The following is a 26,834-nucleotide window of genomic DNA, read 5'->3' as shown; positions in this document are numbered from 1 at the left end:
CCTGCGGGGGCGTGGGGAGAGGCGCGGGTGCGAGGGTCTCCGACACCTGGAGGGCCCCTCCTTCCCCGGGTGGAATTAGCCAAGTTGGGAGGAGAATGCCACCTCCCTGCGGGAGGGGATAGCGTGGCGGAGAGAATTGTTTTAACAATCTCCTACTTGTAGACTGCGTCAGCTTTTAAATCTCTTCCCCATTCATAATGTGGTATTGATTCTCTTCGCTCTCTCATTCATTCTTGAATTTATTAAGCAAATATTTATTGAGCATCACCTATGTGTCCGGGCGTGTGAAGAGCTGGAGATACAGCGCTCGAGATTGCTGGGTTTATAGGGAGGAATCTAAAGAGCAGCGACCTACGGTCTTGTCTTAGCTCTGCCACTTACTGCCGAGCAATTGGTCATCTGAGTGTCAGGTTTCCTAAAATCAGAGCGTCCAGAACCTCATAGGGCCGTTGGCAGGATCGAATGAGACAATGGTGGGGAATGTCTTTAAAAAATCTTATTTATGACACTGTGTGAGTCAAGGATTATCATTAATTTGTACCAATCTGTTAGTTACTTCATTCATTCAACAAACATGTAAATCCTTCAGGTATTTCATGAGATCTGGAGTGACAGCCTGGGTGTGAGTCCCAATTCTGTCAACTGTGTGATCTTAAGCAATGACCTAACTTGTCTGAGCCTCAGTTTCAACATCTGAAAAATGAGGGTGTCAATATCATCTTCCTAGTGTTGATGTATCCAATGAGATACGTTATGTGAAAAGTGCATGGTTCAGTGTAAATAAATGTTGGCTAATGTTATATTTAGGACAGATGCTTTGGTTTCTAATTCTCATTGCAGCATTTCTATTTCTGTGGTACTTTTGCCTCTAATATTCAGTTCATCGTGTGCCCCCCTGGGGCTCCAAAGCTTCTGTTGCCTTCCTTCTGAGATGAAAGAGTGAAATGGAGCAAGAGGAGCAGGGAGGACTGTGTGTTCTGAGCATGTGATCAAGCCATGGCCCAGGTCCTCTGACCTCTGCTGTCCCTGAGGACCCTGATCTCTGGCCTCCTGATGCATCCTGGTCCCAGGGCACTCTTGCTCAGGGATTCTCAATGCCCTGGGCCTGGGCCTGGGCCTGGGCCTGGGTTTTATCCTGCACTTCCAGGTTTTAGGCCATCCAGAGAACAGGTCATTGTATCCAAAGGTTAAGAGTAATGAACCTCAGGTTTTCCCCCTCAGGGGCAAAGCTGAGGCTAGACGGTCTGCATACATGCCCAGAGGAACCCCAGGAGCTTCCCTGGGGTGATCAGAGGGCTGGGGGGGGGGTCTACTGACCAGGAAAGGGTACAGCAAGTGGTGCTTGGAGGGGGTGGTGCTCAGAGAGGCCAGGGTACTTGGGTTAATCATCACTGTAGCTCAGATAAGGCCCTGCCAGCTGGAAGCAGTTAGCGTGACAGAAGGGTTTGTGTGGCTGAAGAGGCAGGCACGACAGGGTGTCCACAGCGTGTGACCATGCCCAGCACAAAACGATTTCAACATGTGATTGAGACCCCAGAGCCTGGCAAGTGGGAGGTGAGACCCCCTTCTACATGTCGGTTTTCTGCATTGATTCCTAGAATCATGTCTCGTCTGGACTTCCCTCCATGCTGGGTTTCTACTCTCTCTCTCTCTTCCTTCCCATCTTCCTTCCTGATCTTCTGCCCCTATTAGGCCCAGAGTACCAAGCGCAGGCTAAATCCTCGGATGGAGTGGATGTGTGTGTGTGTGTGTCCAAACATTGTGTCTGCTGCCACTCTTACCTCCAGATCAGCAGGCACGAATGAGGCTTTGGCTTCCTGACTGTATCCTTGTGCCCCTTTCCCTCCAGTTGTCTGGGTATGAGGCAGCCCTGCCAATCACAGAGAAGTCAAATCCACTGACCCAGGACTTGGACAAAGCAGACGCCGAGCAAATTGTTCGATTGCTGGGGCAATGTGATGCTGAGATCTTCCAGGAGGAGGGGCAAATCATGCCCACATACCAGGTGACCCAGACCCATCCCCTGGCCGCTGAAAATAAAGATACCAACTCCAACCACATCTTAACGTGGTTAAGATGCCCTCTCAGACCACGGTCCTTGATGTTTGAGACCCAAGGGCCCCTCCACTTCACCAATTACACTCACACCCCCACCCCCGTGCCAAATCCTCTGTCCTTTACCTGGCTCCTGATTTCTGCCTGTTCCCTACAGCGACTGTATAGTGAATCAGTTCTGACTACCATGGTACAAGTGGCTGGAAAAGTTCAGGAAGTGCTAAAGGTACAGACTCTCCATCTGCCCCCATCCTGAACTTCTGCTCCCTCCACCTTTCTCTTTTCTTGACCTCCCTTTCTCATTTTGCTCCATCGCAGTTCTCCTTTCCCCCAGTCCTCCCTTTGGGATCTTTATTGTCATCTTATTAATCAACAGTAATTATAATAACTGTTACCTGCGTAATACTTTATAATTGACATTGTAGTTTCCCACTCATTACCTTTGCAAAACTCTGTGAAATTGGTGTTATGGTCTCCATTTTTTTTTCTCAGATAGAAAAACAAAGAATAATCACAGTAGCTTGCCCAAATATATCCAGCTAGTGATTGCTGGGGAACATTGTTTTTATTGATTGGTTGGTTGATGACAAGGCTGCTCTCAGTCCTTCCTGGAATAAGTCAGGGTTGGAATAAGTAGCTAAGCCAGAGCTGGGAGTCAGACTGAAGTTTCGTTCTCAAAAACGGTGTTCTTTCTGCGACACCATATTGCCTATGTTCTATTTCCTTTTGTCGTAAGAGGAGGGTTAAGTAGTCTCCACAATTGCTCTTCTGCTGTTGACAAAGAAAGAATATGCTTCCCCCCAACCTGAGCTAGGCCCTGGTGACATAGGTGTTCTTTTCCTTTCTCAGGAGCCTGAGGGGGGACTGGTGGTGCTGAGTGGAGGGGGTACCTCTGGCAGGATGGCATTTCTCATGTCGGTGAGTACCCTGATCCCCATCCTCCCTCTGCCTTATCTGGGTGACTCTCAGGACCATAAAGCTAATGGTCCTGAGCTAATCTCCTACGTGGTCCCCTCTAGCCCTCTCTTCCAACAGCTAGATCTTACCACGGAGCCCCATATCTTCTGAACTCACTTGAGCCCCACTATTACTCATGTCTCTACAGCCCATGCACCCCCAATCAATCATTTTAAGTGCCAGATTCCCAGCAGTACTGGCTTAAGCACTGGTCTAAGGGAATCCCTATACAGCCCCTACCCTCTAGGTGTCAAAAATCCAAGATAATCGCTTCCTTCACTGTCATCACTACTTCATGTCCTCTCGCCCGTGACAGGTCTCCTTTAACCAGCTGATGAAAGGTCTAGGACAGAAACCTCTTTACACCTACCTCATTGCAGGGGGTGACAGGTAAGCCAAGTTGGCCTATGAATATTTTGTGTGGCCTGCATAGTGTTTTTTGGAAGTTTCATTTGAAGACTTTTAGGTGAAGATTGTGTCCAGCTTGCTTGGTCCCTGTCATTCTTGTTGCCTTACACTTGGCCCACTTCACGTACATGTGTTACCTGACCAGAGCTACCTGACCAGTGCATGTAGGTATGTGAGTTTTTCAGCCCTATAGAGTATTGATCATGGCGTCTAGCAAATAGAGAGTATTCAGTCTATGATAGCTTTTCCCTCAATCCCTTCTTTCAAAGCAGTCTGTTCTCTGTCTTAGTATACCATAGACTTCTGCTTCTAAACCAGTGCCACTGACCTGGAGTCTGTCCTCTTAGGTCTGTGGTGGCATCTAGGGAGGGGACAGAAGACAGTGCCCTGCACGGGATTGAAGAACTGAAAAAGGTATGTGTTTAACTAGTCGCCAGTCAACCAGACACCTCTGTCTGTCCCTTGTCATGATGATACAAAAGCCCCCACTCCAGCCACAGCCCATTCCCTCCTCCAGTGCTGACCCCAACATCCCCATGCAATAGGTTTGTATTCTAGTTCCTTGTGGCGCTGTCTCACTCATCTTCCTCTCCTAGGTGGCTGCTGGGAAGAAGAGGGTGATTGTTATTGGCATTTCCGTGGGACTCTCTGTGAGTGTGAAGACAGGCTTAGTGGAACCATTTTAAAGGGAGGAAGGGGTGGGACTGTTCCATAGCATGGAAAATAGGTTGATGAAGTGGGGGCTAGAAAACAGAAAGGGTTTGCACATGGAATTTTGATTTTACTCTCACCAATTAAGATCCAGTTGCATGAATGTGAGATGACAGGGAAAGGATCCTGTTTCAGAATACCTGTGTATCAATCCATTCAACGACCAAGGTAGATGGACATTCCTAGGGTCAGCAAACTACACTGCCAGGTCAGTCCTGCCACTGACTTTTTTTGTAAATAAAGTTTTATTGAGATACAGCCATTTGTGTTTACTTTGTATCTGTGGCCACTTCCTGCTACAACGGTAGGGTTAAGTATTGCACAGAGATCGTAGGGCCCCCAAAGCCTAAAATATTTACTCTTGTTCTTTACAGAAAAAGCTGACCCCTGGACCGGTCTCTTGCTACTTAAGCATGGTCCTTGCATAGCAACATGCGTATCTCCTAAGATTTGCTAGAAATGTAGAATCTCAGGCTCTGCCCCAGAACCACCGAGTCTGAATCTGCATTTTAACAAAATTCCAGGTAGTCTGTTTGAGAAGCACCAACTTGGTGAGGTGACCCACAATCTTCTCTCACAGCTGCAGCATATGGATTTGAACAATTCACTAAGTAGAAATGAGTCCAGCCATGCTAGATGTGGAAGGAGGCACACAGGAGGGCAGGACATTGACTTTCAGGAGCATACAATTTAGTTCAGTAGCTTTTAAACTTTACCACACAGAGGATTTCCTTGGAGGAACTTGTTAAAAATACAGGCCTGGAGCTTTCCCCTTCCACTGTGGACCCAGTAGATCTTACCTGGGCCTAGGAATAGGCATTTCTAGCAAGGATTCTGGGGGATTCTGATGCTCATGGGCCTTGTGGGCAACACTAGAGTAACCCCTCTCATCAAGCGTCCTTTCTACCCCACCCTCTGTCAGGCTCCCTTTGTGGCAGGCCAGATGGATTACTGCATGGACAACCCAGCCATCTTCTTGCCTGTTCTGGTTGGTTTCAACCCTGTGAACATGGCCAGGTGAGCCTGCTGTAATGAAAGGCAGGGACTGCTCAGACCCCTGGGGGAGGTGGAGAGGAAACCTCCAGTACATCAACAGTACGTCAACATCTACAGTACAATCATAAAGGAGAGGCATGGTGGATGCGGTCTTATTCAGCACATCTCAGAATAGTAAAGTAAATAAGTATTATCCCTAAGTTATGAGGCTTTTGTTTGGGGGGTTTGTTGTTGTGGTTTTGGTTGGTTGATTTATTCCCCTGTTTCAGAAAGGATTGAAGGCAGCTTTCAAAGGCCACATAAAATACCGGAAAGCATACATTCAAAACAGGCAATGGAGGGGCAAGGAAAACAGGGCCGCAAGATAGAATGGGCTCAGGAAAATGCATACCATAGAGATAAGCATCTTTTCAAAGGAGCAGTGGCTCCTTTGAGCCACTGACTGAGTGGCTCAGTGGCTGAGTGGCCTCTGACTCCCCTTTGCCCAGCTTCCTTATTTTAGCACCCGTTCTCCTTTGTCACTCCATGCATCCCGTGGGTCCCCTCTGGCTACTCAAATCCCCAACCCTGTTCCCCTTTCCTGAGAACTCTGTGCCCCCCAAATCCCCTCCACCTTATTCTCTGTGTAGATGATCACTTTGAGCTCAGAGGAGGTCAGCTTATGAAACCAACAGTGCTCTGGTGTGGTTCTGTGGTTGTGCAGCCTTGAGGGTGTTGAAGCAATAAGAAAGGAGATTCTTAGCCCCTTGAGGGAAAGCTCTGATGTTGTCACTTTGGGGTAAGGCCCTGAAATACCTATTTTTTGAAAACATCCCTGGAGATTCTGGTGCACAGCCGGGTTTGGGGAACTCTGCTAACTTAACCACTGGAGTGGGCCTCCTGGTGGAGCTGAAGGCTTCCTGTCACTGGAGTATGCCAGTGAAGGCTTGTTGATTCCTCAAGAGCAGCCTTGCATATTCAGTGGTGGTCTTGGGGGGAGGGACAGCTGCGTGCTTTCTGAGGTCCTTTCCTCAACTCCCAGATTCCAGGCTTGTAGTGTAATTTGTGTGAAGATATAAATGAGTCTGAGATACTTTTAACCCTGCTCCTTTTAATGGAGGACTCTCCTTCACCAAAAATGTATCTGCTGCAGTGGATGCTAATTTCAGGCACTGTGACTAAGTGAAATGAAGGATTTCAAACAATGTAGGCGTGGAGATCTTCCAGTTGTTCCTTAAATCGGTGGCTCCCAAACTTGGCTGATCTTCAGAGTCGTCTGGGAAGCATTTTAAAAATACAGATTTTTGGGCTCCACTCCAGAACTCCTGAGGCTGACTCTCAGGGTGGGCATGGTATCCAGAAATGGGTACTTTTTAAAAAACAAAATTCCCCAGGTGATTTTGACTAGCCAAGTTTGGGAATCTCCATTTTAAACCACACGGTGAACACTGGCTTCTCACTCTGCTTAGGTCTCCAGGGACTTCCAGCAGCAGTTTGAGGCCCAATTATAGGAAACACTTTACACAACAGGCATGTAATATATGAAACTTGTTTGCCGTCGAGGAAATACAGATAAAAAAAAATACAAAGATAGTTCAAGAAGGGGTAGAGATTTTGAAAGGATGGGATGATATGGGGAGGTTAGGGAGGCCTTATACAGAGGTCACTCTTGGAGCTCCTGCCACAGTGGAAGATGCGCTGAATATCTCCCAGCAAAGTTGATCAGCAGAGGTCAACTACAGAAGATCCCCATTCTCTGAGATTTCAGGCTCACACCTACGCAGAAATTAAGACTGTTACTCTCCTGTTCCAGTAGCATATTGTTTTGTTTGTAATTGGTATATTCAAGAAATGTTTGCCAACCGTTAGGTGCGGTGCCTCATACCTTGCAGTTTCTTCCTTCAGTAGGAGCTGCTGTTCCTCCCTCAGGTAATGAAGGGTTCACTATTTGGGGAGATTGCCAGAATATATTTCTAGGAATGGGAAGGGCTTCTGGTGGAACTTAAGAGTAAATAAAGTGGCAATTTTGACATTCTGATGGTGGGTACTCCTCCAGGGACCTACAGAGAGCTGTAGGTAGTATGGCCATAGCAATGGGACATGCACAAGGACCAGGATACAAAAAGTTCTGGTCTCAGGTTGGAGCTTTTTTTTTTTTTTTTTTTTTTTTTTTTAATGATTTTGTTTATTTACTCATGAGAGACACACACAGAGAGGCAGAGACATAGGCAGAGGGAGAACAGGCTCCCTATGGGGAGCCAGATGAGGGACTTAATCCCAGGATCCCGGGATCACACCCTGAGCTGAAGGTAGATGCTCAACCACTGAGCCACCCAGGCGTCCCTCAGGCTGGAGCTTTAAACTTGAGTGTTGGCTTTGTTCTGGGATTAAATTGCTGAATGTTTTACTAATCCTGATCTTTGGGGTTCAGGGACACAGTGCCCTATGAAGCTTCAAAACACACCTCTAGGAGGTTGTTGATGTTAGACCCCAATCCCAATGTGGTCTTTGATCCCGACTTCCGTCTGAGGTCCTTCCTTTAGATCCTCACAATCTCCCCACTTCTTTCTCTGTGGGCCCCAGAAATGACCCCATTGAAGACTGGAGTTCCACATTCCGACAAATAGCAGAGCGGATGCAGAAACTGCAAGAGAAACAGGAAGCTTTTGTGCTCAATCCTGCAATTGGGGTAGGATCCTCCTCACCCCCACCCGGGGAATGCTTGCCACCCAAATGCCTCTGGTTTTGTGACATCTTGTCTGAATTCCAGACATTGTGTGTCAACTAAAATGTCGTAAAGCAAATCCGATTTTCTCATTTCATCATTCACCTTAAGATGTTGCATTTCCATCCTAACCCTATCTCCTAAGTCAGTAATCATTAACCTCCTAACCTGTCTAGGGCATTTCCTGTGTGGAGAACCTCTTTTGCATCTGTGAGTAGAGAGTATTGAATGGAATGGTGAATTGTTTTCTGTGTCTTTTTATGTTTTAGTTTCAAATATGGGCTTAAAACTATGAGAGGCGGCTTCCTTCTTCTGCCTTTTTTTTTTTAATTTAGATTTTATTTCTTTATTCAAGAGAGACACACAGGCAGAGACATAGGCAGAGGAAAAAGCAGGCTCCCTATGGGGAGCCTGATGTAGGACTTGATCCTAGGACCCCAGGATCACAACCTGAGCCAAAGGTAGATGCTCCATCACTGAGCCACCCAGGTGCCCACTCTACCTTTCTAATCCTCTTCAAAATTGGGTGGGCCTTCCAAGCCTCCAATGCTCCTGCACCTTTTTCTCAGGAGTAAGGAGGCACAGCACTAGGGATCCAGCACCATCTCCCCTCACTTTGACTTTACAAGGGCCTGAGCCAAATCCCTGCCCCTGCCCCTCTCTGCCAGTGATGGGCACATATGTGAGGTTCTTGCTCTTCCCTTTGTGAGATGGGAAGGCAGTAGCCCCAGGTGACACACGTGGTTGTATCTTTCACCTCTCAGGCACTCAGTTTTCCTCCTGTCTGCAGTTGTTTACTTTTAATCTCCTTTTCTCAGACACCGGGAACACCGTTTTTATCATTCTTTTTGCAATGATCTCTTTATGCTTGATGTGTCGTGTTACATCCCTGTCTGTTACAATGGCTGCTTCATTGGTCTGTCCAAAGAACATGAAATGTGGTGTTTGGATTGACAAACCACTATGAAAAAAATGGGGGGTTGGGTGGGGAGAAGGTTCTTGAAAACAAAGCAAAACAAAATCCTCTCCGAAAACACTTCTTTCCTGCTAACTGTGGCTTCCTTCTCAGAGTCCTGAATATACTGTAGAAATGACCAGAGGTGGCCTTTACCCTCTTTTCTTTCAGCTAAGCCTTCAACCCAGCACTCCTCTTAGCACACTGGGCACCGTTCATACTGCCGAATGCAGGCACAGTGGCCTCTAACCAAACTGCATGCCCAGGAGTTACTAACCAGGCTGCATGCCCAGAAATCACTAACCAGACTCCATGCCAGGAGTCACTAACCAGAGAGCATGCCCAGTCGCCACTAACTAGTGAACTCCAGGACCTTCCTTCCTCTCCCAATTCCTTCTGGGTGTCATCACCTCCTCAGCCCGAGGGTCTCAGTGGCTCATCCCGGATGAAAGGTGGAAGCGCTACCAAGATCCTGCTGGAAACCCTGCTACTGGCAGCCCATAAGACAGTGGACCGGGGCATTGCAGCATCTCAGAGGTAGGGAAGAGCTGGACAAGAGATGGTACAGGGATGGTACAGGTTGAGGGATGGCAAGTCCAGATGCAGAGATGAATTAATGGCAGCAAGGCTGATGCCCTCACCTCTCTTCCCGTGGGAAAAGAGTTGGCCGGGGACTCTTACCACACAGTCACTGAGTCTCAATTGGTTCCAGTGGACTCTGGTTTCCTCAGGTCCCACTAATCCCTGAGCCCACCTGGGACATCCAAAACTAACTTAGTTTCAAAGAGTTTTTGACTTGGGGATGCTCCAGGTCATATAGAAAGAGCCCATTCCACTGGGGGGCTTTTCCCCTTACTGGGGTCTTTGGCTGGCTCCCAGATCCCCACTTACCTCCTCATCAAGTCTGATCCCATACTCCTCCTACTGCTCTTTTAATGTCCTTATCCCTCTGTCTGTTCTTTGCATTCTGCTCACCGAAGCCCTTTCTGTCCTCTGTAATGCATTTTGACAGTACTCACTGCACCTCCGTTAGGGACCAGCACAACTTAATTTTAAGGGAATGGTGCCTTCTCCTGAGCAGGGATGGGTACCTAAGTTTTCTGAGGGGGCACTGGGACCACCCTGGGAGCTGGTGACCTTTCTCCCAGGTGCCTTCTGGAAATCCTGCGGACATTTGAGCGGGCTCATCAGGTGACCTATAGTCAAAGCCCTAAGATTGCTGCCCTGATGAAACAAGCCAGCAGCAGGTGGGTGAAAATGTTTTGGAAGGGGGGAGGTGGTGTGGATGGGGAATATCCCCAGAGCAGTGGAGATTCTACCAGATATGTTAGCATGTTGACGGGAACAGATCTGCATGGTGGAGGGTCGTAGCAGGCCTTCTGTTGGTTGACTCCTGTGCTCTGCCATGTGCATCTTTCCCTGATTCCTGGTCTTTTCTCACTGTGATGTCTCCTCCCATGTCCTGATTGCTGCCCCATTCTCAGCCTGGAGAAGAAAGGCCGAGTATACCTGGTTGGCTGGCAGACCCTTGGCATCATTGCCATCATGGATGGAGTGGAGTGCATCCACACGTTTGGTGCTGGTGGGGCCCCAGTCCATACTTTCTTCCTGGTTCCTCCTGATGCAAACCAATTGTTCTGCCTTCCAAACACTTTTCTACTCCCAACCCATGGGGGTTCCTCATTCGCTCTCCATCCTCTTGTATCTGAATAGGCATTTCAGTTAATTGCTCCTTCCTTTGAAATCGTACTCAGGCTTTGGTCCCTGGACTCCCAGCCCTGCTTAGACGTGGCCTCCCATGTTACCTCACCCAACACCCCCTTGCCGCTTTCCTCCAAGCCCCATTAATATCCCCCCAAGCCTAGAACCTTTCTTTTCTATAAAGCCCATCATTCCTCTCTCCCTGTCCTTAAACTTTCCAGATTTCCAAGATGTCCGTGGCTTTCTCATTGGTGATCACAGTGATATGTTTAACCAGAAGGCTGAGCTCATCAACCAGGTGGGAGGATGATGGGACATAGGACAGGTTGTGAAGGTGACTCGTATGCAGAGAGTGGGAGGTAAGGGGAGATGGAGACAGGTTGGGGAGTACAACAGGGCAGACGGTTCAGAAAAAGGAATATGGGTTAGAGGTCAGGAGGCAGCACAGGGAGGGTAGAAGGCTCTGGGTTTGCCCTCTAAAGCTGGCTCTAGTCCAGTGCTCTTCCCTCAACTTGCTGCATCATCTTGGCCAAAACACTTTACTTCCTTGAGCCTCACTTCTTTGATCTATATACAAAACACTGTATGAGAGGTCCTGTGAGGCCCTCTGCAGTCTCCAGGTCTATGTACTAGAGTTTTTCATAGAGGGGGGACTCCCATCTTCGTCTGCACAGGGTCCCCAGTTCTGCTTCTCCCAGGAGGACTTCCTGACTTCCATCTTGCCATCCCTCACAGAAATTGACACCGTGGTCTTCGTTTTTACCCTGGATGGTGAGAGGGAAGACGGGAGCAGGGGGTTGAGCAGCTGGAGGCAATGCAATGACTCAGGGGAACTGTCATTTTTCTGGGTCTTAAGAGAGGGACAGGGGCATGGGTCCTGACTGAATCCCTGAGGGATGGGAAGAAGAGCTGAACAGCCAGCCTTCCAATTCTGGTGCCCTTCACCCCCTTCCCCCCAGACAACCTCATAGAGGTGCAGACACTGGTGGAGCAGGTGAAAGAGAAGACTGCCAACATCCAGGCCTTGGCACATAGCACTGTGGGGCAGTCCCTGCCGGTGAGTCCAGCCATGAGAAGGGAACCTGGGGTGGTGATTGCAGCAAGGCCTTCCTGGAGATGCTGCTCTTGATTCTCTCTCTCTCCAGACCCCTCTGAAGAAGCTCTTCCCTTCTATCATCAGCATCATGTGGCCACTGCTTTTCTTTGAATACGAAGGGAATTTCATTCAGGTATGGAAAATGATTAGGTATTATCTGTGTGAGGGACTCAGAGGAGGAGGGATTCCAGAAATTAGAAAACTCAAGGCTGGAAGGTAGAAAGCTTTGTTGGACTTCCACAAAGCCAGCTGGGCAAATTCTTGTGTTAACCAAGGCAATGGCTCAGTTCTCTCCAGGAATATGCAAAAAAGACAGGCCAGGCCGCCAGTCACCTGACAGATACTCATTTGTTCTTTGTTACAGGTTCATTGTCGATATTTAGTCCTCCTTACTCTGCACTTTACAAATATTTCACTTATAATATTTCTCATAACAGATCTCCTAAGGGATGTAGGTTTTGTCCCCATGTCCTAGATAAGAATGCTGACACTAAGAGATTAAGGGATTGTAATCACAGCCACAAGGCTAAAGCAGGAGTCAGGGCTTGAACCCTGCCCTTGTGACTCTACATCTGTGGTTTATTTCACCGCACAATATAAATTTCAACCATATCCATGAGTTGAGCCAGATTCTTTTATTCAGTCATTGAACAAATATTATTTTTATGCACCTATCCCATGCCAGGTACTATTCCAGGGATAGGGAATATAGTAGGGGATGTTAACCTGTGATCTTTTGAAAAAAGATCTGTATTTTTAAAGAAAATTATAATAGCAATATTTTTATTGTAAACACTCTAGAAAATACAGAAATCAAAAGAAGGAGAAAAGCATCCATAACAACTTTCTTCCAAAAAACCATTTACACAAATTTTGGAGAATGTCCCTCTAGAGTTTTTTATGCATATGTAAATATATTTATAAAAAAATAGGACCATATTTGACATGTGTTTTTTTAAAGATTTTTATATATTTATTCATGAAAGACAGAGAGAGACAGAGAGAGAGAGGCAGAGACATAGGCAGAGGGAGAAGTAGACTCCATGCAGGAGGCCCCAGTGGGACCCAATCCTGGGATCACACCCTGAGCCAAAGGCAAATGCTCAACTGCTGAGCCATCCAGGCATCCCTAACATGTTGTTTTTAACTTGCTTCTCTTCATTGAAAATTATGAACACCTTTCTGTACAAATATATCCACATCATCTTTTTTTTTAAGATTTATTTATGTATTTGAGAGAGAGCACAAGTAGGGGGAGAGGAAGGGACAGAAGGAGAGGGAGGGGCAGATTCCCTGCTGAACAGGGCACCTGATGCGGGGCTCCCTCCCAGGACCCCACCCCCACCCCCCCGGAAATCATGACCTGAACCAAAGTTAGACACTTAACCAACTGAGCCACCCAGGCACCCCCTTATTATCATTTTTAATGGTGATGTAGTATCTCCCTGTATGGATGTACCATAATTTGTTTACTCTCACCTCAATTGTTAGATATTGTAGATAGTTTCAATATTGTGGCTTTTATCAAAATACTGCACTGAACATCCTTCTACATGTACTTGACTCTTCCGTGAGGAGAAACCCTGGGATAAACCTCCAAAAGTGGAATCACTGGGTCAAAGGGGGTGTAAAATTTTAAGGCATTTTGATGTAGATTGTCAAAATGACCTTGAAAGGTTTATAAACAAAGTGTAAAATTGCTTGTACCCCCACATCCTTCAAACACTGGGTAACACTGTTCTTTTTCACCTTACTAATCAACAAAGCAAGAGAAGTGAAACTAAACAAAAAGCACTTCACTGTTGTTTTAATTCATATTCTTTTTAAAAAAGATTTTATTTATTTATTCATGAGAGACACAGAGAGAGAGGCAGAGACACAGGCAGAGGGAGAAGAGGCTCCATGTAGGGAGCCTGATGTGGGACTCGATCCCAAGACCCTGGAACCATGACCCGAACCAAAGGCAGATGCTCAACCATTGTTCACCCAGGCGCCCATATTCTTTTTTTTAAAAAAAATTTATTTATTAGAGAGAGAGTGTGCATGTGTGCAGGCGTGAGTGGTAGGAGGGGCAAGGGGGAGGTAGAAGCAGACTCCCCGGAGACCACAGAGCCCAACACAGGCACTTGATCCCAGGACCCTGGGATCATGATCTGGGCCAGAGTCAGCCACTTAACTGACTGAGCCACTCAGGTGTCCCTAATTATTATTTATTTTTTTATTTTTTAATTTTTATTTATTTATGATAGTCACAGAGAGAGAGAGAGGCAGAGACACAGGCAGAGGGAGAAGCAGGCTCCATGCGGGGAGCTCCACGTGGGATTCGATCCCGGGTCTCCAGGATCGCGCCCTGGGCCAAAGGCAGGCGCCAAACTGCTGCACCACCCAGGGATCCCATGGTGTCCCTAATTAAAATTCCTTTGATGACTATGGAAATTGGCCACTTAAAGACATATATTGGCCACTGAGTTTTTTTTCTTTATTCTCTCTCTCTCTTTTTTTTTTTTTTTTAGGTTTTATTTGAGAGAGAGAGAGAGAGAGAGAGAGAGAATGGGCAAAGGGGAGGAGTACAGGGAGAAGTAGATTCCCTGCTGAGCAGGGAGCTTGATGTGGGACTTGGTCCCAGGACCCTGAGATCATGACTTGAGCTGAAGGTAGATGCTTAAATGCTTAACTGACTGAGCCACCCAGGCACTCCTATTGTATTACTTCTGCATACCTTTTGGGCATATTCCTTGGGGAGTATTTATTTTTTCTTACTAATTTATAAGGAGTGTATATAGCAAGGACAGTAGCCTTTTTTCCTGTTCTATATTTTCCTTCAGTTTATTACTATTTTTTACTTCTACATTTTTGTTGTAGAAACGTTTTATTTACATTTTTCTATAGTCCTATCTATTAATTTTTTTGTGTGTGTGTATGGCTTCTGTCTTTTGCTTGATTCTGGTTTGTATCTTTCTAAGTATATTGCAATTGTTTGAAATAAGAGGCTTGCATTAGTAAATCTTTAGTTGCAGAAATATTGTTGATGTATTCCCACACTTTTTTTTTTAAGATTTTATTTATTCATGAGAGACACAGAGAGAGAGGCAGAGACACAGGCAGAGGGAGAAGCAGGCTCCATGCACAGAGCCCGATGTGGGACTCTATCCTGGGTCTCCAAGATCAGGCCCTGGGCCGAAGGCAGGCACCAAATCGCTGAGCCACCTAGGGACCCCCCCCTCCACCAAAATTTTATTTAAAAAAATTGAACACCAATAAAAAGTAAATTTATTATAAAAAATTTTTTCCACCCTACAGAAAAATTGCAAGAATAGAACAATGAACACCCATATATTTTTCCCTAGATTCATTAATCTTTAACATATTGTCACATCTGCTTCATCCCTCTTTTCCTCTGAATTATTTGAAAGATGCTTGGAGATACAATGACACTTGTCACAAATTACCGTGTCCCCTAAGAGCAAGGACATTTGCCTACATAACCACAATATAACTAACACACTCAGGAAAATGATAGTGAATATGATTACCTAGTATGCAAACCATATTCCAATTTCCCCAATTGTCCTTGTATTATTTTTGTTTCCATTTCCAGGTCCGGGATCCAATCAGAGATAATGTGTTGTACTTAGTTATCAGGTTTCTTTAGTTTCCTTTAATTTAAATGAATTCTTTAGCTGTTTTTTGTGTCTTTTATGACATTGACATTGATAGTAGAGGAGTCTGGACCAATCGTTTTCCAGAATCTGCTTCACCTTGGATTTTCCTGTTTCTTCATTATATTCAGGTGAAGTTTTTTGGCAGGAGTACTGCATAGATGAGGTTGTACCTTTGTCAGTACATCACATTAGGAGATGAATAAAGTTCATCCCTTTATTGGTGATGTTCTGTTTGATCACTTACTCAAGGTAGTCAGATTTCTTTCTTTTTAAAAAGATTTTAGTTGTGTGTGTGTGTGTGTGTGTGAGAGAGAGAGAGAGAGAGAGAGAGAGAGAGAGAGAACATGAGTGGTGGGGAGGGGCAGAAGGAGAGGGAGAAGTAGAATCCCAGTTGAGCACAGAGCCAGACTTGGGGCTTGATCGCAGGAGCCCAAGATGCTTAACTGAGCCACTCTGGTATCCCAGTAGTATCAGATTTCTTTGCATCCTATTCCTTAGCGATCTTTCACCCAATGGTTTTAGCATCAATGGATGATTCTTGGTTGAATAAATTTATTACTACAGTGGTTTTTAAATGGTGATTTTCTATTTTTATCCTTCTGTCCACATTTATTAGTTTGTATTCTTCTGTAAAGAAAATCTCTTCCTTCTTTCCCTACCCCATCTACATTTGTTTAGACTCACTATGGACTCATGAATTTTTTGTTATTAAATGTGTTTTAATCCATTCCTGTCATTATTGATTTTATTTTTTTATTTTATTTTTTTTAAATTAATTTTTATTGGTGTTCAATTTACCAACATACAGAAAAACACCCAGTGCTCATCCCGTCAAGTGTCCACCTCAGTGCCCGTCACCCATTCCCCTCCAACACCCGCCCTCCTCCCCTTCCACCACCCCTAGTTCGTTTCCCAGAGCTAGGAGTCTTTATGTTCTGTCTCCCTTCCTGATATTTCCCAACATTTCTTTTCCCTTCCTTTATATTCCCTTTCACTATTATTCATATTCCCCAAATGAATGAGAACATACACTGTTTGTCCTTCTCCGATTGACTTATTTCACTCAGCATAATACCCTCCAGTTCCATCCATGTTGAAGCAAATGGTGGGTATTTGTCGTTTCTAATTGCTGAGTAATATTCCATTATATACATAAACCACATCTTCTTTATCCATTCATCTTTCGATGGACATGGAGGCTCCTTCCACAGTTTGGCTATTGTGGCCATTGCTGCTAGAAACATCGGGGTGCAGGTGTCCCGACGTTTCATTGCATCTGAATCTTTGGGGTAAATCCCCAACAGTGCAATTGCTGGGTCATAGGGCAGGTCTATTTTTAACTCTTTGAGGAACCTCCACACAGTTTTCCAGAGTGGCTGCACCAGTTCACATTCCCACCAACAGTGTAAGAGGGTTCCCTTTTCTCCGCATCCTCTCCAGCATTTGTTGTTTCCTGCCTTGTTAATTTTCCCCATTCTCACTGGTGTGAGGTGGTATCTCATTGTGGTTTTGATTTGTATTTCCCTGATGGCAAGTGATGCAGAGCATTTTCTCATGTGCATGTTGGCCATGTCCATGTCTTCCTCTGTGAGATTTCTCTTCATGTCTTTTGCCCATTTCATGATTGGATTGTTTGTTTCTTTCGTGTTGAGTTTAATAAGTTCTTTATAGATTTTGGAAACTAGCCCTTTATCTGATATGTCATTTGCAAATATCTTCTCCCATTCTGTAGGTTGTCTTTTAGTTTTGTTGACTGTATCCTTTGCTGTGCAAAAGCTTCTTATCTTGATGAAGTCCCAATAGTTCATTTTTGCTTTTGTTTCTTTTGCCTTCGTGGATGTATCTTGCAAGAAGTTACTGTGGCCAAGTTCAAAAAGGGTGTTGCCTGTGTTCTCCTCTAGGACTTTGATGGACTCTTGTCTCACATTTAGATCTTTCATCCATTTTGAGTTTATCTTTGTGTATGGTGAAAGAGAGTGGTCCAGTTTCATTCTTGTGCATGTGGATGTCCAATTTTCCCAGCACCATTTATTGAAGAGACTGTCTTTCTTCCAATGGATAGTCTTTCCTCCTTTATTGAATATTAGATGACCGTACATTTCAGGGTCCACTTCTGGGTTCTCTATTCTGTTCCATTGATCTATGTGTCTGTTTTTGTGCCAGTACCACACTGTCTTGATGACCACAGCTTTGTAGTACAACCTGAAATCTGGCATTGTGATGCCCCCAGCTATGGTTTTCTTTTTTAAAATTCCCCTGGCTATTCGGGGTCTTTTCTGATTCCACACAAATCTTAAAATAATTTGTTCTAACTCTCTGAAGAAAGTCCATGGTATTTTGATAGGGATTGCATTAAACGTGTAAATTGCCCTGGGTAACATTGACATTTTTACAATATTAATTCTGCCAATCCATGAGCATGGAATATTTTTCCATCTCTTTGTGTCTTCCTCAATTTCTTTCAGAAGTGTTCTATAGTTTTTAGGGTATAGATCTTTTACCTCTTTGGTTAGGTTTATTCCTAGGTATCTTATGCTTTTGGGTGCAATTGTAAATGGGATTGACTCCTTAATTTCTCTTTCTTCAGTCTCATTGTTAGTGTATAGAAATGCCATTGATTTCTGGGCATTGATTTTGTATCCTGCCACGCTACCAAATTGCTGTATGAGTTCTAGCAATCTTGGGGTGGAAGCTTTTGGGTTTTCTATGTAGAGTATCATGTCATCGGCGAAGAGGGAGAGTTTGACTTCTTCTTTGCCAATTTGAATGCCTTTAATGTCTTTTTGTTGTCTGATTGCTGAGGCGAGGACTTCCAGAACTATGTTGAACAGCAGTGGTGAGAGTGGACATCCCTGTCTTGTTCCTGATCTTAGGGGAAAGGCTCCCAGTGCTTCCCCATTGAGAATGATATTTGCTGTGGGCTTTTTGTAAATGGCTTTTAAGATGTCGAGGAAAGTTCCCTCTATCCCAACACTCTGAAGGGTTTTGATCAGGAATGGATGCTGTATTTTGTCAAATGCTTTCTCTGCATCTAATGAGAGTATCATATGGTTCTTGGTTTTTCTCTTGCTGATATGATGAATCACATTGATGGTTTTACGAGTGTTGAACCAGCCTTGTGTCCCAGGGATAAATCCTACTTGGTCATGGTGAATAATTTTCTTAATGTGTTGTTGGATCCTATTGGCTAGTATCTTGTTGAGAATTTTTGCATCCATGTTCATCAGGGATATTGGTCTGTAATTCTCCTTTTTGGTGGGATCTTTGTCTGGTTTAGGAATTAAGGTGATGCTGGCCTCATAGAACGAATTTGGAAGTACTCCATCTCTTTCTATCTTTCCAAACAGCTTTAGTAGAATAGGTATGATTTCTTCTTTAAACGTTTGATAGAATTCCCCTGGGAAGCCATCTGGCCCTGGACTCTTGTGTCTTGGGAGGTTTTTGATGACTGCTTCAATTTCCTCCCTGGTTATTGGCCTGTTCAGGTTTTCTATTTCTTCCTGCTCCAGTTTTGGTAGTTTGTGGCTTTCCAGGAATGCGTCCATTTCTTCTAGATTTCCTAATTTATTGGCGTACAGCTGTTCATGTTTTTAAAATCGTTTGTATTTCCTTGGTGTTGGTAGTGATCTCTCCTTTCTCATTCATGATTTTATTAATTTGAGTCTTCTCTCTCTTCTTTTTAATAAGGTTGGCTAATGGTTTATCTATCATTAATTCTTTCAAAGAACCAACTCCTGGTTCTGTTGATCTGTTCCACAGTTCTTTTGGTCTCGATTTCATTTAGTTCTGCTCGAATTTTAATTAGCTGTCTTCTTCTGCTGGGGGTGGGGTCCATTTGTTGCTTTTTCTCTAGTTCCTTTATGTGTAAGGTGAGCTTTTGAATTTGAGTTCTTTCCAGTTTTTGAATGGATGCTTGTATTGCGATGTATTTCCCCCTCAGGACTGCTTTTGCTGCATCCCAAAGATTTTGAACGGTTGTATCTTCATTCTCATTAGTTTCCATGAATCTTTTTAATTCTTCCTTAATTTCCTGGTTGACCTTTTCATTTTTTAGCAGGATGGTCCTTAACCTCCACGTGTTTGTGGTCCTTCCGAACTTCTTATTGTGATTAAGTTCTAATTTCAAGGCATTATGGTCTGAGAATATACAGGGGACTATCCCGATCTTTTGGTATCGGTTCAGACCCGATTTGTGACCCAGTATGTGGTCTATTCTGGAGAAAGTTCCATGTGCACTTGAGAAGAATGTATATTCGGTTGAGTTTGGATGTAAAGTTCTGTAGATATCTGTGAAATCCATCTGGTCCAGTGTATCATTTAAAGCTCTCGTTTCTTTGGATATGTTGTGCTTAGAAGGCCTATCTAGTATAGAAAGAGCTAGATTGAAGTCACCAAGTATAAGTGTATTATTATCAAAGTATTTCTTCAGTTTGGTTATTAATTGGTTTAAATATTTGGCAGCTCCCACATTCGGGGCATATATATTGAGGATTGTTAAGTCCTCTTGTTGGATAGATCCTTTGAGTACGAGATAGTGTCCCTCTTCATCTCTCACTATAGTCTTCGGGGTAAATTTTAATTTATCTGATATAAGGATGGCTACCCCTGCTTTCTTTTGAGGACCATTTGAATGGTAAATGGTTCTCCAACCTTTTATTTTCAGGTTGTAGGTGTCCTTCTGTCTAAAATGAGTCTCTTGTAGACAGCAAATAGATGGGTCCTGCTTTTCTATCCAGTCTGAAACCCTGCGCCTTTTGATGGGGTCGTTAAGCCCATTCATGTTCAGAGTTACTATTGACAGAAATGAGTTTAGTGTCATCATATCTATTCAGTCCTTGTTTTTGTGGATTGTTCCACTGAACTTCTTCTTAAAGGGGAATTTTAAGAGTCCCCCTTAAAATTTCTTGCAGAGCTGGTTTGGAGGTTACATATTCTTTCAGTTCCTGCCTGTCTTGGAAGCTCTTTATCTCTCCTTCCATTTTGAATGAGAGCCTTGCTGGATAAAGCATTCTTGGTTGCATGTTCTTCTCCTCTAGGACCCTGAATATATCCTGCCAGCCCTTTCTGGCCTGCCAGGTCTCTGTGGAGAGGTCTGCTGTTACCCTAATACTCCTCCCCATAAAAGTTAGGGACTTTTTTTCTCTTGCTGCTTTAAGGATCTTCTCCTTATCTTTGGAATTGCAAGCTTCACTATTAAATGTCGAGGTGTTGAACGGTTTTTGTTGATTTTAGGGGGGGATCTCTCTATTTCCTGGATCTGAATGCCTGTTTCCCTTCCCAGATTAGGAAAGTTTTCAGCTAGGATTTGTTCAAATACATATTCTGGCCCTCTGTCCCTTTCGGCGCCCTCGGGAACCCCAATTAAACGTAGGTTTTCCTTCCTCAGGCTGTCATTTATTTCCCTTAATCTATCCTTATGGTCTTTTAATTGCCTGTCTCTTTTTTCCTCAGTTTCCCTCTTTGCCATCAACTTGTCTTCTATGTCACTCACTCGTTCTTCCACCTTGTTAAGCCTTGTCGTTAAGACTTCTAGCTTGGATTGCATCTCATTTAATTGATTTTTAATTTCTGCCTGATTGGATCTAAATTCTGCAGTCATGAAGTCTCTTGAGTCCTTTATGGTTTTTTCTAGAGCCACCAGTAGCTGTATAATAGTGCTTCTGAATTGGCTTTCTGACATTGAATTGTAATCAAGATTTTGTAACTCTGTGGGAGAGAGGGCTGTTTCTGATTCTTTTTTTTGAGGTGAGGTTTTCCTTCTAGTCATTTTGCTCAGTGCAGAGTGGCCAAAAACAAGTTGTATTGGGAAAAGGAGAAAAAGAGAGAGAAGGAAAGAAAAGAGAAAAAGAAAAAAGAGAAAGAAGGAAAAAAAGGGGAAAAAGAGAAGAAAAAGAAAGAAAGGAGAAAAAAGGGGGTGGGGTGGGGGAAGCAATCAGAAATCAAGAAGAGAGAAAGTTCATTAGTTCATTGTGTATGGATTAAAGTATGAACCCAATTATATATTTTTTCTAAGTGACTATCTGATTGTCTCAATATATTTTTTAAGTTCATCTTCCTGAGTGATTTGAGACATATCCTTTATCAGATACTTAGTTCCCATGTGCACTGGTTTATTTCTGGATTTTCTGTTCTGTTCTACCAGTCTGTCTATTGATGTGATGGTGCCATACAGTTTAAATATAGAAGCTTAATTGTAGGCTTAATATCTGAAAGGTTAATGCTTTTCTCATTACTTTTTTTTTTTTAGAGGATTTTTCTAGGTAAAGTTGCTGTCTTTTTTCCATATGAACTTTAAAATGAATGTGTCTGGATTCAGATTATGTACACTTTAAAACATATTTTTTAAAGATTTTATTTATTTATTCATGAGAGACACAGAGAAAGAAGCAGAGACACAGGCAGAGGGAGAAGCAGGCTCCACGCAGGGAGCCCAATGCAGGACTTGATCCTGGACCCAGGGATCATGCCCTGAGGCAAAGGCAGATGCTCAAGTGCTGAGCCACCCAGGCGTCCGTTTTTAAAATTTTTTGTGTTAATGATAGTGGTGTAAATGGTTATCTAATGGTTAGTGACATAAATGATATAACTCAGATTTGATTGCTCTCTTTCCCGCTGGACAGTCTGTGTACTGCATACCAGCTAGCTTCATTCTGGTTGGTCGATTTTCCGTGCTCTTTGTTTTTCTCTTTTAGCCAAATGAGCCACAATATCTTTTTCTTTTTTTCAGTTTTTATTTAAATTCCTGTTAGTAGAGACACCTGGGTGGCTCAGCGGTTGAGCATTGGCCTTTGGCTCAAGGCATGATCCTGGAGTCTCGGAATCAAGGACCGCATCAGGCTTCCTGCATGGAGCCTGCTTCTCCCTCTGCCTGTGTCTCTGCCTCTCTCTGTATGTCTCTCATGAAAAAAAAAAATGAAAAAATAAATAAATTCATTCATTCATTCATTCATTCATTCATTCATTCATTGATTCATTCCTGTCAGTTAATCTAGTGTCATATAAATTTCAGGTGTACAGTATAGTGATTCAGCACTTCGAGGCAACACCCTGTGTTCATCACAGCAAGTGCACTCCTTCATCCCCATCACCTGTTTAACCCATCCCCCACCTACCTCCCCTCCGGTGACCATCAGTTTGTTCTCTATAGTTAAGAGTCTGTTTCTTGATTTGTCTCTCTTCTCTCTCTTTTTTTCCCTTTGCTTGTTTGTTTTGTTTCTTAAATTCCACATGAGTGAAATCATATGGTATTTATCTTTCTCTGATTGATTTACTTCACTTAGAATAATAGTCTCTAGCTCCATCCCCATCATTGCAAATGTACTTATACAGTACTCATGTCCTTGTCAATCCCTTGTTAAGTATTTTCAGTATACCCTCTGCAAGGGGAGTGTGTGACCTGCTATTTGTAGAATGCCAGAAGGAGGTAGAAGTAGTGGTAGCCTGTTCCCTTGCCTGGCCAGGACCCAGTAATTAATCCTCTCAATTCCTTGTCTGGACTCCTGTTACAGTAATAGATGCAAAGCGCAGTAATAGATGTTATAAGAGCAAGAGATGAGGGCTAAGGACAGGTGGCGTTTATACTCACAGTACTATGTGTTTGTGCAGCGTTTTAGTTTTCAGTGTGCTTTCACATACCTTATCTTATTCACCCAGGAGATGACTGTGGCCAAGTAGGAAACGCCCTCATCACCAATCAGACCTGAATTTAGGTCCTGATTCTGCGTCTCATAAACTTATAAACTTATTCAAGTTACTTTACTTTTTTTTTTTTAAAGATTTGTTTATTTATTTGAGAGAGGGAGCGAGAGAGAAAAGAGTGAGAACCAGCAGTGGGAGGAGGGGCAGAGGGAGAAGAAATGTCCAGCAGAGTCCCTGCTGAATGTGGAGCCCAGCACAGGGCTTGATCCCACGACCTTGAGATCATGACCTGAGCCAAAATCAAGAGTCAGATGCTTAACTGATGAGCCACCCAGGCCCTCAAGTTACTTTATTTCTAACCTCTGATTTCCACATATGTAAAAATGGGGATAGAAAATCCTATTTCATTAGGTTGTTATAATTGTTAAATTGAATTAATTTTCAACAAACATGTATTGATCAGTAACAATGTATCAGCCATTATCAAAAAGATTGGGGCTCTGGAGCAGAATAAGACACTATCTTTGCTCCCAAGAGGCCTTTGGTTTCATGGAACGAATCCCAGGACTTTCACTCCTCCTATCAGGTACCTGGAGAGCAGAAGGAAAGTTCTGATATGCGCAAAACCCTTCTGTGGGAGAACTCAGAGAAGATATCTGTGTACCTAGGGATCAAAACCACAAATATGTGACACCACCAGGCTTGCCTGGGACTACCCTAACATCTAAACTCTGGGCTGCTGAAACAAATTACGTCTGTATTTGGGTCTCTCTTTTTTGATCCCTGGATTCCCACGTGACAATAGGGCCCTACTCACCCTGTTGCTCTACCCTCCTCTAATTTCCGTTATCCCCGTATGTGTGCCCTATTTAGAAGTTCCAGCATGAGCTAAGCACCAAGTGGATACTGAATACTGTGAGCACAGGGGCCCATGTGCTTCTTAGGAAGATCCTCCAAAACCACATGTTGGACCTCCGCATCCGCAACTCTAAGCTCTTCTGGCGGGCGCTGACCATGCTGCAGGTAGGCCATGATGGGTCGGGGCTGTGTGGGGCTGTGTTGGGCCTGGTCTCATGCCTAGACTGCCACAGAGATAAGGGGACACGTGGGGCTAAGGGCTGACTTTTCTCCTGCACATCCACTTCCTCCTATCAGGCTCATCTTCCACTCTAGGGAGTGTATGTGCATGCATGGGTAAATGTCTGAGATTATAACTATCAGACAAGATTATTTCAGTTACAAGTATGCGACAGAACTCTAATTCATACTGGTTTAAGCTAAACAAGGCAAATGACCGGCCCATGTAACTGAAGTCTGAGGGGAGCTAGATCCAGATACTCAAAGCAATGTGCTCCAGAATGTCAGCCCTTTACTTTCCTCTGTGTCCCTCTCAGTCTCAGGCAGGTTTTCTCCAGTAGGTGGCATAACTGGCCGCCAGCAGTGCCAGCCTAGCATCCCACCAAGGTAGCAACCCAAGTGGAAGGAGAGTTTATCTGTCCCTGTGATTCCCACGAATGCCTGGCAGGAAGGGCTCTTGCTGGCTTGTCTTGGGTCACATGCCATTCCTGAGCCAGTCACTATTCTCTAGGGGAAAGCAGCTCTCTACCCAGGCCTGGCTCATGTGCTCTCCCCATGGGATGGCACTGGAGGAATAGGGTGGGAAGGGAGCCTCAGTCAAACAGCATGGCCCATAATGGCAGAGCCATAGTTCCCCAGAGGAAGATCAAGGTGCTGGTACTAGGAGGACGAGGAATGGCTGCTGAGCAGAGAGCACCACAGATGGGCAGGAAAGGAGGGTTGCAAGGTTTAGCAAGTAAAAATGCAAGACACCAATTCAATTTGAATTTCAGATAAATAAAGGATTTTTTTTTTTAAGTATAAGTAATGCCGGCGCAATAGTTGAGGCATACTAATGCTATATTTTTCATTATTCATTTGAAATTCCTATTTTGCTGTATTTTTATTTGCTAAGTCTCAGAACTCTGCATAAAGGGAATCAGTCAATCAACGAGCATTTAGTGAACACCCACCGCATCCCTAAAACAACCTTCTCAAATGAGTAGAACCAACCAACCAGGAAAAGAAAAGTGGGGATCCCTGGGTGGCGCAGCAGTTTGGCACCTGCCAAAGGGCCCAGGGCACGATCCTGGAGACCCGGGATCGAGTCCCACGTCGGGCTCCCGGTGCATGCAGCCTGCTTCTCCCTCTGCCTGTGTCTCTGCCTCTCTCTCTCTCTCTCTCTCTGTCTCTGTGACTATCATAAATAAATAAAAATTTAAAAAAATTAAATTATTAAAAAAAAAGAAAAGAAAAGCGCTTTATGTTTTTTTAGTTCCTGGGGTTGGTGTGTTTAGGGGAAATCAGAGATAGGTATGATCCAGTCTTTGCCATTCCAGAGTGGCTCATCTAGTGGAGGAGAGACAAAACCTACATTGAAAAAAGAACAATGAAGTATCTAACTGTATGATCCTTGCCAAAGTCCAGTAGAATTTCAAGGAACGTCCAGTCCAAATGTACTAGTGCAAAACAGAAGCCACCAGGGCTGCCCTCTGTTTCTTTTTAATTCCTCCTCTTCTCTCTCTCTCTCTCTCTCTCCGTCTCTCTCTCTCTCTCTCTCTCTCTTTTTAAAGATTTTGTTATTTATTTGAGAGAGAGAGCATGAGCTGGCGGAAGAGGCAGAGGCAGATGGAGAGGGAGAGGCAGACTCCCCACTGAGTGGTGAGCCTGATGCAGGACTGGATCCCAGGACATGAGCTGGATGCAGATGCCCAAGCAACTGAGCCACCTAGGCACCCCTCACCTGTTTCTTTTTTAATGCAGCACTTAGAAAATCTTAAATTACATATGTGGCTCACATATTATTTCTGTTGGGCAGTGCTGAGCTAGCAGAGGGGAAGGGTGGTGACAAAATAGGATCAGCTGTGGCAGGTGAGCAGTCTTGGCAGAGGTGTAAAAGATGGATGGGGTTAAGGAAGAAACCAGGAGGGGCTGCTGGCAATTTGGCTGAAAGTATGACCAATTTGCTATTAATCCTCCAGTTTGGGTCGCTTGGGTGGCTCAGTGGTTGAGCATCTGCCTTTGGCTCTAGGGCGTGATCCCAGGGTCCCAGGATCGAGTCCCACATCAGGCTTCCTGCACGGAGCCTGCTTCTCCCTCTGCCTATGTCTCCGCTTTTCTCTCTGTATCTCTCATGAATAAATAAATACATAAAGTCTTTAAAAAATCCTTCAGTTTAACCTAGCCAATCAAAACCCACCACTAACCCTTTTTCTTCACACCTGGGGACTGTGAGTTTGGGATCACCTATAGGGACCAATTCTCTACAGCCTCCATGGCCAGTCTTCAGGATCCCATGCACCTATCCCATCTCCCACTTCTTTCTCCTCCTCAACTCCAGTCTCCACTCCCCCTGGCTTCCTAGCCCAGCACTGACCTTCCCACTTCTTCCACAGCGGTTCTCTGGACAGCCCAAGGCTCGGTGCATCGAGACCCTCCTCCAGGTGATCCACTTCCCCCAGCCACTGTCGGATGATATTCGGGCTTCTCCGATCTCCGTCCACATCCAGACTGCACACAAGAAGGAACAGGTATCCTGCCGGCACCTTGTCATTCAGCAAACATTTAGCGAGTCCTTTGCGTGTAGGAGAAATTCTGCTTGGTACTGGGTTTACAAGGCTCAGTGACATTCTTCCAAGAAGTCTCCCTGTTCCTGAGGGAGACGTGATTGTGACAGGAGCCACAGACATGTGGGAATGGCGTCAGAGGGGTGCAGAAATGGAGCCTTCAGTTCTGTTTAGGAGGGGAGTCAAGAAAGGGGGAAGGGGGCCTTCGAACTGGGTCTTAAAGATGAATAGAGTTTTCGGGTCCGGGTGAAGGCTTCTCTCTGTTCTTAACCCACCTCACTACAATTTCTGGTGTTGGTAACTCTCTTCTATCCTAGCGTCCAACCTA

General features: G+C 44.5%; 1 protein-coding gene across 2 annotated transcripts; it reads left to right on the top strand.

Annotated features, from left to right (window-relative positions):
* The first annotated feature begins 1,323 nt into the window (after positions 1 to 1,323).
* On the top strand, positions 1,324 to 26,828 carry GCKR (glucokinase regulator). Of its 2 annotated transcripts, XM_041756239.1 has the most exons (19): positions 1,324 to 1,554; positions 1,850 to 2,005; positions 2,213 to 2,281; positions 2,905 to 2,973; positions 3,329 to 3,402; positions 3,768 to 3,834; positions 4,017 to 4,070; positions 5,054 to 5,148; positions 6,976 to 7,035; positions 7,690 to 7,795; positions 9,205 to 9,323; positions 9,935 to 10,033; positions 10,271 to 10,368; positions 10,709 to 10,785; positions 11,162 to 11,258; positions 11,447 to 11,544; positions 11,633 to 11,716; positions 23,757 to 23,906; positions 26,336 to 26,828. In XM_041756239.1, the coding sequence occupies exons 1-19, from the start codon at positions 1,495 to 1,497 to the stop codon at positions 26,564 to 26,566; spliced, it is 1,863 nt and encodes a 620-aa protein (XP_041612173.1). In that variant the 5' UTR covers positions 1,324 to 1,494; the 3' UTR covers positions 26,567 to 26,828. The 2 variants fall into 2 exon arrangements, with proteins under 2 accessions (XP_041612173.1, XP_041612174.1); XM_041756240.1 differs by lacking the exon at positions 6,976 to 7,035 and having other exon boundaries at positions 1,332 to 1,554.
* Positions 26,829 to 26,834: the final 6 nt, after the last annotated feature.

Source organism: Vulpes lagopus, chromosome 5 (genome assembly GCF_018345385.1).
Source record: "Vulpes lagopus strain Blue_001 chromosome 5, ASM1834538v1, whole genome shotgun sequence".
Classification (NCBI taxonomy): Eukaryota; Metazoa; Chordata; class Mammalia; order Carnivora; family Canidae; genus Vulpes; species Vulpes lagopus.
Note: the sequence above shows the minus strand (reverse complement) of the source record. Positions and strands in the feature narration are given on the sequence as shown.